This window comes from Ascaphus truei, chromosome 1 (genome assembly GCF_040206685.1).
Source record: "Ascaphus truei isolate aAscTru1 chromosome 1, aAscTru1.hap1, whole genome shotgun sequence".
NCBI classification, from domain to species: Eukaryota; Metazoa; Chordata; class Amphibia; order Anura; family Ascaphidae; genus Ascaphus; species Ascaphus truei.
The window spans coordinates 202,378,556-202,391,516 of NC_134483.1; the positions used below are offsets into that span (position 1 = coordinate 202,378,556).

At 42.3% G+C, this 12,961-nt stretch overlaps 1 protein-coding gene across 1 annotated transcript in view; it reads right to left on the reverse strand.

Moving 5' to 3' along the window:
- Nucleotides 1–3,966: 3,966 nt before the first annotated feature.
- Nucleotides 3,967–12,961, reverse strand: part of LOC142495174 (uncharacterized) — a 329,787-nt gene continuing 320,792 nt past the window's right edge. The window contains exon 15 of the mRNA XM_075600322.1: nt 3,967–4,052. Coding sequence (XP_075456437.1) covers nt 3,982–4,052 — 71 coding nt within the window. The 3' untranslated portion in view covers nt 3,967–3,981. The remainder of the gene's footprint in view (nt 4,053–12,961) is intronic.

The window sequence follows — 12,961 nt, forward strand, 5'->3', positions numbered from 1 at the left end:
ACCAGCACACAGCACTTCCACTGCAGCAAGGGATTCTGGGAAATGACATGCAAATGAGCACACAGTGTGACCTTTTGCTTCAAAACCATATAACATGATCCTCTATAAGCTTATGCTTGCTGCATTTCACAGCTTTTGAGCACAGCCTGGGTTAAGATGCATAGCCAGTAAACCCACCTACAGACAGCCATTTCGATCTTAATGGGTCTCATCAGTGTGGGGTTGGTTATACTGGCTTTGCAAAATGAAACATGGGATAGGTTTCACCACACTTAGTTAAGTTATGGTGGGTAAAAAAAGTGACAAAACCCCTCCACAGTATCTATATACTGTATATATATATATATATATATATATATATATATATATATGCAAATATAGCTGTATGCTCATCTGCATGTCTTAGGCAGGTCTGCAACCCCGCCTAAGACATGCAGATGAGCATACAGCTATATTTGCATATTTGCTTTCCTGTGGAGGGTTTTTGTCACTTTTTTTACTCACCATAACTTAACTCAGTATTATATATATATATATATATATATATATATATATATATATATATATATATATAAAATCAAAAAAATAAAAAAATAAATAGATGATACCGTTCTGTGGCTAACGAAATGCTTTTATTTGTGCGAGCTTTCGAGATACACTGATCTCTTCTTCCGGCGATGTTACAATGAATGAAGCAAAAGGTAAACTTAAAAACAGTGTCTCTTGGAATGTTATCTGTGCTGTTCCTTCCCCCGGTGTGGATGTGTTTTATGGCTAGAGGTGTTAAATAATTACTGAAAGCAAGTGAAGAAAGAGTGTGTATGTGTATCAGTGTGAATAAAAATGAATGGAGAGCCCACAGTATATACAGTGCTTTACACAAGGTGTGTGTGGAGTGGGACTGGATATAAATGGTGTGGGTGGGTGTGGAAATGTGAGAGTTAGTAGCACAACTAAAAGTGTGTGTGGATACTTAGTGGTCCCTATTGGTGTATAGGGATGGAAAAACAAGGAGTATTAGTATGTGTGAGAGACAGCTGTGTGTGCATACATATAGCACAGTATGTACAGACATGGCCTATAGCGCTTATGGGACAAGAGTTCACTACTGTCAGTAATGACTCATAAAATTTCGATCTCTGTTTAGGCCACTGCTAAGTGTCCCGAACAGTTGCATAAATTTGTATTCATGCAACCGTCTCTCTTTCGGGGTTTTAAGATTACCTTTGAGTATGGCAACCCTCAGATCGTTCATCTTATGGCCAGAGTCAGAGAAATGTTCGCCAACAGGACTGTCTCTTGTACCGCGTGTGATGCTTTGGCGATGCAGGTTCATTCTCTTGTTTAGCCCCTGCCCTGTCTCACCTATGTAGTAGCAGCCCCCTGGGCATTTCATGCACATGATGAGGTACACGACATTGCTGGAAGAACAGGTGAACCTTCCTCTGATTTTGTATTCCCGATTCCTGTGTGGTATTTGTATTGTGTCCGCTGTGTAGAGCATTGCGCAGGTTTTGCATCTTGGGTCCTGGCATGGTTTTGTCCCGCATTCAGTTGTACTGCTGAATACTTTACTCCTCACCATAATATTCTTGAGATTATGGGGTTGTCTGTATGATAATAAGGGTGCTTCAGGGAAGACCTGTTGCAGTCTTGTATCTTCCTGGAGGATGGGTTGTAGTTTCCTGGCGATCTTGCGTAGGGCTCCTAGGTGTGGGTTATATGTGACCACCAAAGGTACCCTGTCGCTTGTCTCCTTCTGTTTGTATTCAAGGAGATCACTTCTTGGTATTCTGGTGGCTTTGTGAATTTGCTGGTCTACAATTCTGTGGTTATATCCACGGTTTATAAAGTCTGATCGCAAGGCTTTAATCCGCTGGTCTCTGTCTGCTGTGTCGGAGCATATCCGGTTGTATCGTATGGCTTGACTGTAGATGGTTGCATGTTTGGTGTGTGTCGGGTGGAAGCTGTTGTCCCTCAAATAGCTGGCTCTGTCTGTAGGTTTGCGGTATACAGAGGTCTGTAGTTGGTTGTTCTTTATAGTAATGGTGGTATCTAAGAAATGTACTTCATCCGGTGAATGGGTGAGTTTGAGGTTGATGGTCGGGTGGAAAGTATTGAAGTTGTCATAGAACTGTAGGAGGTCCTGTTCGCCAGAGGTCCAAATCAGGAGGATGTCATCGATGTAGCGAAGGTATGTAAGGGGTTTCAAGTGACAGGTGGACAGAAAGTCACTTTCCAGTTTTGCGCAGAACAGATTGGCATACTGTGGCGCCATCCGAGTACCCATAGCGGTCCCGGTTGTCTGAAGGTATGTGTCATTTCCAAATGTGAAGTAGTTATGGGTCAGAATAAATTTGATGCATTTAGTCACTGTCTCTGTGAGTGGCTCCTGCGGTCCCAGAAAGTATATGCAGGCTGAAATCCCATCCTCGTGGGGGATGTTGGTATAAAGTGACTCTACATCCATGGTTGCTAGTAGTGTTCCTGTTGGGAGGGGGCCAATTGCATTCAGTTTGTTTAGCAGGTCGGTGGTATCCTGGATATAGCTGGGTGTGTTCCTGACAAGTGGTTTTAGAATGCCCTCCACCCAGCCAGAAATATTCTCGGTAAGTGTGCCAGATCCAGAGATAATAGGGCGCCCAGGGTTGCCCTCTTTGTGAATTTTAGGGAGCATGTAGAATGTGCCAGGTTTTGGGTTAGCTGGTATCAGGTCCAGAATTTGTTCTCTTGTGCGGATCGGGAGTGTTTTAATGATCCTGTTGAATTCTCGCATGTATTTTTTAGTTGGATCCTCCGCAGTTGGGTGTAATACCTTGAATCAGAGAGTTGCCTGTGTGCTTCCCGCAGGTAGTCTGTGGTGTTCATTATGACCACTGCTCCTCCCTTGTCTGCAGGTTTGATTGTTATGTTGTGGTTGGCCTTTAGCGATTCTATGGCTCTCCTCTCCATCAGTGTCAGATTATATGTTTGTTTCCTTACTTTGTCCAGGATGGTGGTTTTGGCGCTGTGTCTGAAGCTTTCAATGTACCGGTCCAATGTGGGGTTGCGTCCAGTTTGTGGGATCCAGTTTGATTTTTGCTTCTCCCTGCTCATGTGCAGCGGCTATATATATATATATAGAACGGTATCGTCTATTCTTTTTTGATGTTATATATACATATATATATATAACCATGTTAAAAATGGTTTTTGAAGCAAAAAGTGTGCTCATTTGCATGTCATTTTCCAGAATCCCTTGCTGCAGTGGAAGTGCTGTGTGCTGGGTGATAATGGGGAAAGGTGGGGTTGCAGACCTGCCTAAGACATGCAGATGAGCATACAGTTGTATTTACATTTGCATATATATATATATATATATATATATATATATATATATATATATATATATATATATATATATATATATTATATGTAATTCTATGTATCTTGTATTTATCTGCTTATTGCACTACAAACAATAATTTAAAAAGGTATGAAATACCCACTAACCACCACTAATTTGTCAAGAATTACCCCCTTCATGTCAAAATCTACTATGGCTAGTTATTTGAATATAAAATAGGTTCTAAAGAAAGGAGAAATAGGTGAATTTTCACATCTCGTTTTTCATATAAAAGACTCTCTACTAACATTGGTAATTATGGCAATCACGTAATTGTTGTACTGTAATATGTTTTTTAAGGTCCAGATGTACTTCTGTGAATTAGGTTATCAATTGTAAGAGTAATTTGGCTTCACTGCATACATTTATTCCTGACAGCATCTCAGCATGCCATCTCCGTGATAGAAAGTTGATTTACATATACGTTTGCTAGAAATAATATTAGAAGTAAGAATATTATGAGGATGGAGTTGACTCAGGATAAATGTAGGGTGGTAGGTAGTAAACTTCTGTACTTCTGGCAGCTATTGCAAGCAGCAGAGTCCATGGGAGATATGTATGGTCATCTGTACACCATTCTGTTTCCATTGACGGCTTCACATACAGCACAATTGTATAGACTTTGTGACCAAGACTTTAGAAGGCACAATTGTTATCTCACACTGCGCTGTAAAATAAAAATAAATGAAATCTTGTTTACCTTATGAGGCAGGTATTACAAATGTCATATTTTAATCTTGGCAAATATTTTTAACATGTGACTAGCAGCCCAAATAAGTATTCTGCCCACTGCATATACAAATCTGAGTACATGTATCCATAATTCACAAGAGATAAAGCAAAAACAATAAAGTCACTTTCTGGCATATTCTGTGTTCTCTTCTTAATTCAATGTAATTGGTTTATGGGAAAGTTGTTATTGCAGAAAGAAAAACTCACATTTGTAAACATGACCGTCACGTCTCACTTAACGTGAAAATGTTGGTACCGGGAGTACAGTACCCACCAGGATAATCTTGATTGCGGAAGTGAAAGTCTAGTTCCAATATAACATCAAATTTATAAGTAACATCCATATAATAATAATAATAGCATGTTCTTGTATAGCGCTGCTAGTTTTAAATAGCACTTTACAGAGACATTTTGCAGGACAGGTCCCTGCCCCGTGGAGCTTACAATCTATGTTTTTGGTGCCTGAGGCACAGGGTGATAAAGTGACTTACCCAAGGTCACAAGGAGCTGACATCGGGTATTGAACAAGGTTCCTGTGCTTCAAACTCAGTGCCAGTCAGTGTCTTTACTCACTGAGCTACTCCTTCTCCAATTTTAATATTCATATCCATATTTAGTCAATGTTCAAAATAACAGTAACTTTTCATGGGGTAGACGGCAGATAGAATGTCTTATGAGCTGTTTTCTATAGAAAAAGTGTAGATGTTATACAATGTATTTTTCTATAGCAGTAGCAGGCTACATTCATAATTTGCAGTGTCATGCAGTTAGAACTACTGGGTGGTCTATCAGGGGTGCGCAAACTGGGGGGCGTAAGATTTTTCTGGGGGACGCGGTGGTTGCAGAGGCCCAGCACTCTTCCCCAAGGCATTTAAATTAAATGCCGGGTGACCGCATGAGGCCTCTGTAATTCAACTTACCGAGATTTTTCAGAATCCTTCAACGTACCCAGCATGTCAAGCAAAGTTTTATTAAACCGTTCAGACAAGGCATCCCCTTCAGGGTGTAAGGAGTAGAATGAGATTTCTCAATCCTGAGTAGCTTCAATAGTTCCTTTATAAGCCTGCTCTCAAAGTCGCGACCTTGATCAGAGTGCATTCATTTAGGCAACCCATAATGAATAAAGTATTTTTCCCAAAGTACTTTAGCAACGGTTATGGCTCTCTGATCTTTGGTGGGGAAAGCTTGTGCGTATCTGGTATAATGATCTGTAATTTCCAGAACATTTCCAATGCCTCTGGAATATGGCTCTATGCATTGGAGATCCATACATACTAGGTCCATAGTGTGACAGTGCTCATCTCCAATCAGGAAGCGGACCCGCAGGGCTGAGGTATGGATGCAAATTAACTGACCAGAGCCCAGGGACTGTAAGAGTATCCGTAGTCGGTAAGCAGGTAGGTGGTCAGGGCTGGTGGCAGTGGTGCAAAATCCAAGCAACAGGCAAAGGGTGAGGGCAGGCGACAGGCAGCAAGGTCAAGGTCACGGTCCTGGGTCAGCAACAGGGATTCCAAATTAACAGGCTGCTAATTAAGCCCTTGAACAGATGCAGCCAATATAGCAGGCTGCCAGTAACCAAAATGTCCACAGCAGCCAAGTAAGGGCGGGTTCCAGCCACAGCCTGGACTGGAACCCTTACTGTATTCCCCCTTCAGGAGAGACCACCAGGTGATCAACCCTGTTTATTGACTACCCTCTCTGGGGCAGAAAGCAGCGGTACTGATAGTCTTGATAAGCAGAATGCATCATAAGACGACTCAAGCACAGATACAATCCTCTTGTCGAGGTCCAGTCCAATTAGCAACTTATCTGTGACAGTTGAGGTGATGAAGTAGCTTTCTGTTGTGGGACTGGATATCAGCATGAGGCCAGCACCCCTGGGCAGGTGGGCTTGGAAATGCATCAATACAGAGACCAATATCTAGCGCTGTAGGTGAGTTCAAAAGGGGTGCATTTGTCTTTGAAAGGGACACCATGAAATCAGTAAAGGACATGTCAGGCGCTGCACAGGAATCAGTAAGCAGTAAATCCGTCTTAAAAGCGGAAGCCCTCGAATCAGTAAGGACATAAGGTACTGCAGGAAAGTCAGTGAGAGGTAAATCTGACCTTGAAGCAGAAGTCTTTGAGTCAGTAAGGGGTACCTCAAACACTGCGGAAGAATCGGCAAGACTTGAACTTGCCTTTGGAGTGGGACTCCACACTTGTTTTTATTATGAATTGTTCCCTTCTGTACTTTTATAACTTCAGTGACCTCTGAAAAAAACAGATAACTGTGCTATGGCTGCCACCTGAGAACATATTTCCACAGCTTAAAATAAACAGAGAGTAAAAACGATCAGTTGCTGCTGTATGTATATTGAAGAAGTATAGCAGCATAAATAGTAAAATGCTGTTAGTGAGGAGTGAAGTTAGCTTGACTAGAGGAGGGAGGGAGGCAATGCATTTATGTAAGCATGGGGGTGGGATATTGAAAAAAAATCAATGCAAGTAGTGTAAGTTTGGGCAGCAGTTTAGATATTGAGGTATATCAAGCAGAACAGTGGTGTGTTTGCTATTTAACTTAGCACCGGTCACTGCAAATATTATTTGATCTTTTCATGGTCTGCAGCATTACATCTGTTTATGTTTTGCTATTTAACTGACATTAAGACATTTTGATCATACATATCTCGGAACTAAAATGTCTTGGTATTTTGTCTCATTTTTGGCCTGCATTTTTCAGCTAATGGTTATAAGGAGCAATCTGAATGAAGAAGTTATGTGTTTCCTTACATTTTGATATGCTAAGTTCTTTATCTGATGCCACAATTTTTCTCCCTCCTTTTTATATTCAATGTGTGGTCTGAGTATGTGAAATTGTCTAGGTCTAACATTGATGCCTTTAGCTGTAACATTCTTGATGAACAAGTTTCATTGGTACTTGGAAACCAAATAAATAAATAAATACATAAATGCAAAATGAAGCAACTTGCATCCATCTGATTATCACCAAAGACTGTAATGTGCAACATTGATTAGACTCTGAAGTGTGGTTGATGGTAGAATACAAATGTAATAGCTCAAGTCCAAGTTGGAGGGCTTATGCCAATTTGGCAAAATTCAGGAAACATAAAATAATGCAAAAAAACTATTGAACATTCTTTATAACTTTAAGAGGTTGGTGTAAAAAAACATTTAATATAGAAGGATCCTAATGTGCTGATAGCATTCAGTCTGTTGCTCGTGATACTGGGTTTTGACCTTGGACAGTACAAATGATACCCAGACTGATTGCTGCTGTGAGGTCGGCCGAACCTTAGTATAAACAGACACTTTATCACAAATAAATAATAAGTGCTGTGTAAAATGCTCAATCAAGCACTTTGTTTACGCTGCTCTACTCCAATCTGCCAAACTTGTTCAAGTACTTTAACGGCTGGAAACTCATGCGGACGTTATCATATTTCAATTGAGATAATAGGTTCTTTAAGTCCTTGTGAAGTACAGACCAACCTGTTTAACCTTTTATGCTATTGTGCCCAAAATTATTTCCCATTACACACCCATCAACTTCAGTTTAACCACCTGTCAGTGAGAGGAAATAAAGTTTGTTTGTTTCACTAGAATTGCTACCTGAAGCAATCACATTTCCGTGATTGTAATGCTTAAATACAATGGGGATCATTTATCAAGGGCCAAGGTCTTGCACAAATGCAAAAGTAAACAACTTGCGTCATTCTGATTAGAACAAAGACAACTGCATAGTTGCATTTGTGTAATCCCAATGACCTTTGATAAACTACTCTGAAGGGAAATGTTCACAATTGTGCTCAATTTTACTTAAGGTTGGTTCTCATCAAAAATGACCAGAGATCAAATACATTGAAAGTGAGTGTGAATAAGCAATGTATAGATAAATTGTGATGAGCAAAAGGTTGAAATTTCTGCTTAAAACAACCTATTGCAAAGATTGTTTTCACCTCAAAGGTTTCTCAGAAGAATTTTGCCCATACAGTAGGTACAAGTATATTGTTTTTGTAAAAAGCATAAATGCTATCGGAAAAAGGTTGCCAGAATTGACATAACCTAAGACTTCCAGTAGCTTCTGCGGCAACTAATAATGAGCAAATGGCTTACATCTCCCTCTTTCTGTATGTTAGTGTAGCGGGGTACCCCCTGGCTACTATTCTACCTTATGGACTGGCAATAAACCCTGGTATTTACTGGTTTGCCAGTAGTTATCATGGCGTTTTCCCCTTCACCTTTGGTACTGCACTTGAGTAACAGCAGGGGGTGGTACATCCTGTTGTAGCTGGGTCAACAGGATGCCCACCTCTGGCTGTACATAAGGGCAGGACCGCCCTAAATTTGGAGGTTGTTCCTTCCCACTTGAGGGAGGAAGGTCCCACGACTGGGAGCCTGAGATTTGGGCCTACCAATGTGCTCTTCCCCTTGGGGAAGGAGTGAGTGAACCCATACCTTTGCCTCCGCTAGGGAGGTGGGGAAGAACTAGGACGGCTGCGGGTGCCCTTGGCCTGTAGTGACAGTCCAGAGTCCATCTCACCAGTGAGAGCTGATCTAAAGAGACTGCATCCGGCAGAAGACTGCTGAGTAGCTGTTGTGTTACTGCAAAGTGTGTAGTAATAAACCATTCCTGTTTGCAATATACCTCCGGCCTGGTTTGTGATCTAACTGGGGGGAGAGGTACAAGTTCTACTGTGGGAGATCATCTCCATATCCCTGGAGTCTACGGCAGATGGAGGCGCTGCACTGCTAAGTATTATGTGGGGTATGGACCCCAGAAGCATGTTCCTGTGTCCCAAAGTCATCATGGACGACTCCGCCCTCTTGTTGCCAGCAGGTATGCACCACATACATACAAGAGAAAAGGGAGACCTAGTATATAAGCACTCAATCACTGCTAAATGTATAGTGATATTATTAAAATACTTTATTTTCAAACAATGAATAAAATAATGGGGTTTAAAATAAAATACAAGTCAAACAGCACATGACTGTAATCTATTATAACATAGCTGTGACAGCTAAGTAGATTGAACATATGGGGGTCCTTGATAGATATTCAGGATCCCTTGCTGTAAGTGAACAGCCTCCTAATAGTGTAGAAGTAGGGCCAAGGTAAGACCGCTATTCAGATAATGTCTCATGCAGCCTAGTGTGGTACTGGTAGTATCACGTGTATCAGTTGGTTATTGTAAATAAAGCCAGACCCGTTGGTAAGGTGATACACGTAATAAATAAATAAATGTTTGGGTATTCACTTTCAGAGTGCAAGAAAATTAAACGCTCTGTGTAGACCCACCTACACTTGAGTAGAAGCAGGGAGTGTAAATCCACTTGTGTGGAAGGTAATAGCAGAGACACTATGTGGTATATATGATAATATACCTAGGCAAACCAATGCAAAAGATATAAACTGTATATGTAGCTACCTGTTGGATAAAAATATTGGCCACCGAGTGGCTCCTGGTGGACGAGTGGCTGGTAAGTCCTCAACACCCGACACTAAAAGCTGTTGGTCCGTGAAGGGTAGCACAAGAGGAAGCACTTAAAGGAATATAACCCCGTAAGCCATGTCAGCAAGGAAGGCAGGAATAGGCAATAAATTAGCCAATTAGAACATCCTCAATAGGGTACTTAAGCATTCAATGCAAACATTAGTAGCATAGATTAATCATATGGATAGGCTACTGGGCTGAGGGGTACAAATGCTTATGCTTCCCCAATACCGGCAAAAACAGCTGATAGAGCAAGTCCCCAGCAGGAGGCAGGTGCCGTGCAATGGTAAGGTCAGTGTAGACCGATATCCCACACGGACTCCCCCAGGTAAGGAAGTACACAGTGTTAACAGGTAATAGTACAACAGGTAGGGCATACAGAATAGAGTATAACTTGTAGCGCATTGTCCCCTACTGTATATCAGCGCTGATCATTAGTATATCAGCGCTGATATGCTCGAGGACATGCCTAACTAGAATAGCAGAATTGTCAACGGCCCCTGAGATCAGAGAGATCCTGCAGTGCTAAGTTTGACACGCAGGATCAAGGTAACAAGAAAACGCAGGACGCTGGGACTTCGCAACTTTGAGACAATATTCAAAATGAAAGCGTCCCGCGTGTATGAGTGGATGTGTGGCCGTTTATAATTCTGCTATTCTAGTTAGGCATGTCCTCGAGCATATCAGCGCTGATATACTAATGATCAGCGCTGATATAGGGGACAATCAGCTACAAGTTTAGCACTACTTAGACCTGGTTTTCAGTAAAAACTTGGCGTTAAATTCTCAATTCTAGAGTGCCGATCAGCAGCGAAAAGCTGATCGGGGCTACTAGAATTCAGGCGATTTCACAAAATGCCGAAAAGTGGCTTATCGGCACCCGCATGCCGATAAGTTTTTATCGGGAACCAAAATTGCCGATTTTGGCCACTTTTCGGCGCTTACTAAATCGGGAGGGCATTTTTTGCGGAAAAATGGCAAAAAAAGCCTTTTTGGCGCATACTGCATGAGGCCCATAATGTTCAAACATTCATTAATTGCAATACCACCTTTACTATCTACCTATTAACATGTGCTTGTGGACAACAGTACGTTGGCAGAACCAGCAGATGTCTAAAAATTAGAGTGATGGAACACTTGCGACTGATCTTCAAAAAAGATCAGAATCATCCTATATCGAAAAATGTTTCAAACTGCCCGAGTGGTAATGTTGATCATTTTAAATTCCAAGGCATAGAACATATTTCAATACTACCCCGGGGTGGCAATAGATTATAAATGTTAGATAAGCATGAAGCTTATTGGATTTTCACATCTTCTCTTCTCTCCCTGTCCATGTGGCGGTCATTTATCACCCACCCACCTCTACTCATCCCTCTTCTACCTTTCTCTCTCACTTTGAATCCTGGCTCTCTTTCTTTCTCTCATCAGACTCCCCTGTTCTTCTCCTTGGGGACTTCAATTGCCACATTTATGACCCCTCTCTCGCTTGGGCTTCCCGCTTTCTTTCTCTAACCTCTTCTTTTGGCCTTCAACAGTGGACTGCAGCCAGCACCCACAAGGATGGCCAATACTTACACCTAGTTTTCACTAAACACTTTTCTCTCTCTGATTTCTCCATTTCCCCGTTTCCTCTCTCTGACCATCACCTCATCTCATTCTCGCTATCTCGCTTCTCCCCTTCTCCACCTCCATCTACCCCCCGGTTCTGCAGAAACCTGCGCTCTATTCACTTACCTGACTTTGAGTCCACTTTACGCTCCTCTCTCTCCTCTCTCAGCTCTGCTACAGACCCTGACATCCTGGTCAGGAACTACAACTCTGCCTTGTCCTCCTCTCTTGATCTACATGCCCCGCTTTCTCTCTGCCGCCCTCGCCCTTCTAACCCTAGACCCTGGCTAAATTCCCACACGCGCATGCTGCGTTCCTCCACTCGTTCCTCCGAACGCCTCTGGAGGAAATCTCATACTCTCGCAGACCTCCTTCACTACAAATTTATGCTATCCTGTTTCAACTCTGCCCTCTCGCAAGCTAAACAAGCCTACTTTTCTTCACTAATCAACATGCAAAAGTCTAACCCACGCCGACTGTTCTCTGTCTTTGATACTCTACTCAAACCACCCTCAGCTGCCTCTCCTTCCTCCATCTCCGATCAGGACTTTGCTGACTATTTTAAGGAAAAGGTGGAATCCATACGTCAGAACATCCCCTCTGTTTCTTCCTCCCATCCTACACCTCTTCCTAACTCTCCTCATGCCTTCCTTGACTCTTTTTCCACTGTCTCAGAGGAGGATGTGTCGCTGTTGATCGCCTCTTCTCCCTCTACCACTTGCCCTCTTGACCCCATTCCCTCCCATCTCATAAAACCTCTTGCTCCTACTATAATCCCCATGCTCACACACATTTTTAACTCCTCCCTCTGCTCTGGAACCTTTCCATCCTCCTTCAAACATGCAACAGTCATACCATTACTCAAAAACAGCAAGCTTGACCCTACCTGTCTTTCTAACTATCGACCTGTCTCCCTCCTGCCTTTTGCCTCTAAACTCCTTGAACATCTTGTATTCTCTCGCTTGCTCCATTTTCTCAACACCTATTCTCTCCTAGACCCTCTACAATCTGGCTTCCGCACTGCTCACTCCACGGAAACAGCCCTCACTAAAATAACTGACGACCTCCATGCTGCCAAAGACAGAGGTCATTACACTCTACTCATATTACTCGACCTCTCTGCAGCATTTGACACCGTGGAGAATCCTCTTCTCTTCCACATTCTCCATACTCTTGGTATTCGGAATAAAGCTCTATCCTGGATCTCATCCTACCTCTCCCATCGTACTTTTAGTGTCTCTTCTGCTAACACCTCCTCCTCCTCTATTGATCTCTCTGTGGGGGTACCCCATGGCTCTGTCTTGGGACCTCTTCTCTTTCCTCTGTACACACTCTCTCTAGGTGACCTAATAACATCTTTTGGGTTTAATTATCACCTCTATGCTGACGACACACAAATATACTTTTCAACACCCGACCTTACACCTGCTGTACAAACCAAAGTTTCTGAATGTCTTTCTGCTATATCATCCTGGATGGCCCTCCACCGCCTTAAACTCAACATGGCTAAAACAGAGCTCCTCATACTTCCTCCCAAACCTGGCCCTACTACCTCCTTCCACATTACTGTTGGAACAACGATCATTCACCCAGTAGCCCAAGCATGCTGCCTAACATTCGCCACTCACATTCAAAACATTTCTAAAACCTGTCGCTTTTTCCTCCGCAATATAAAAAAGATACGCCCTTTCCTCTGTTGCTCGACTGCTAAAACTCTGACTCAGGCTCTCATTCT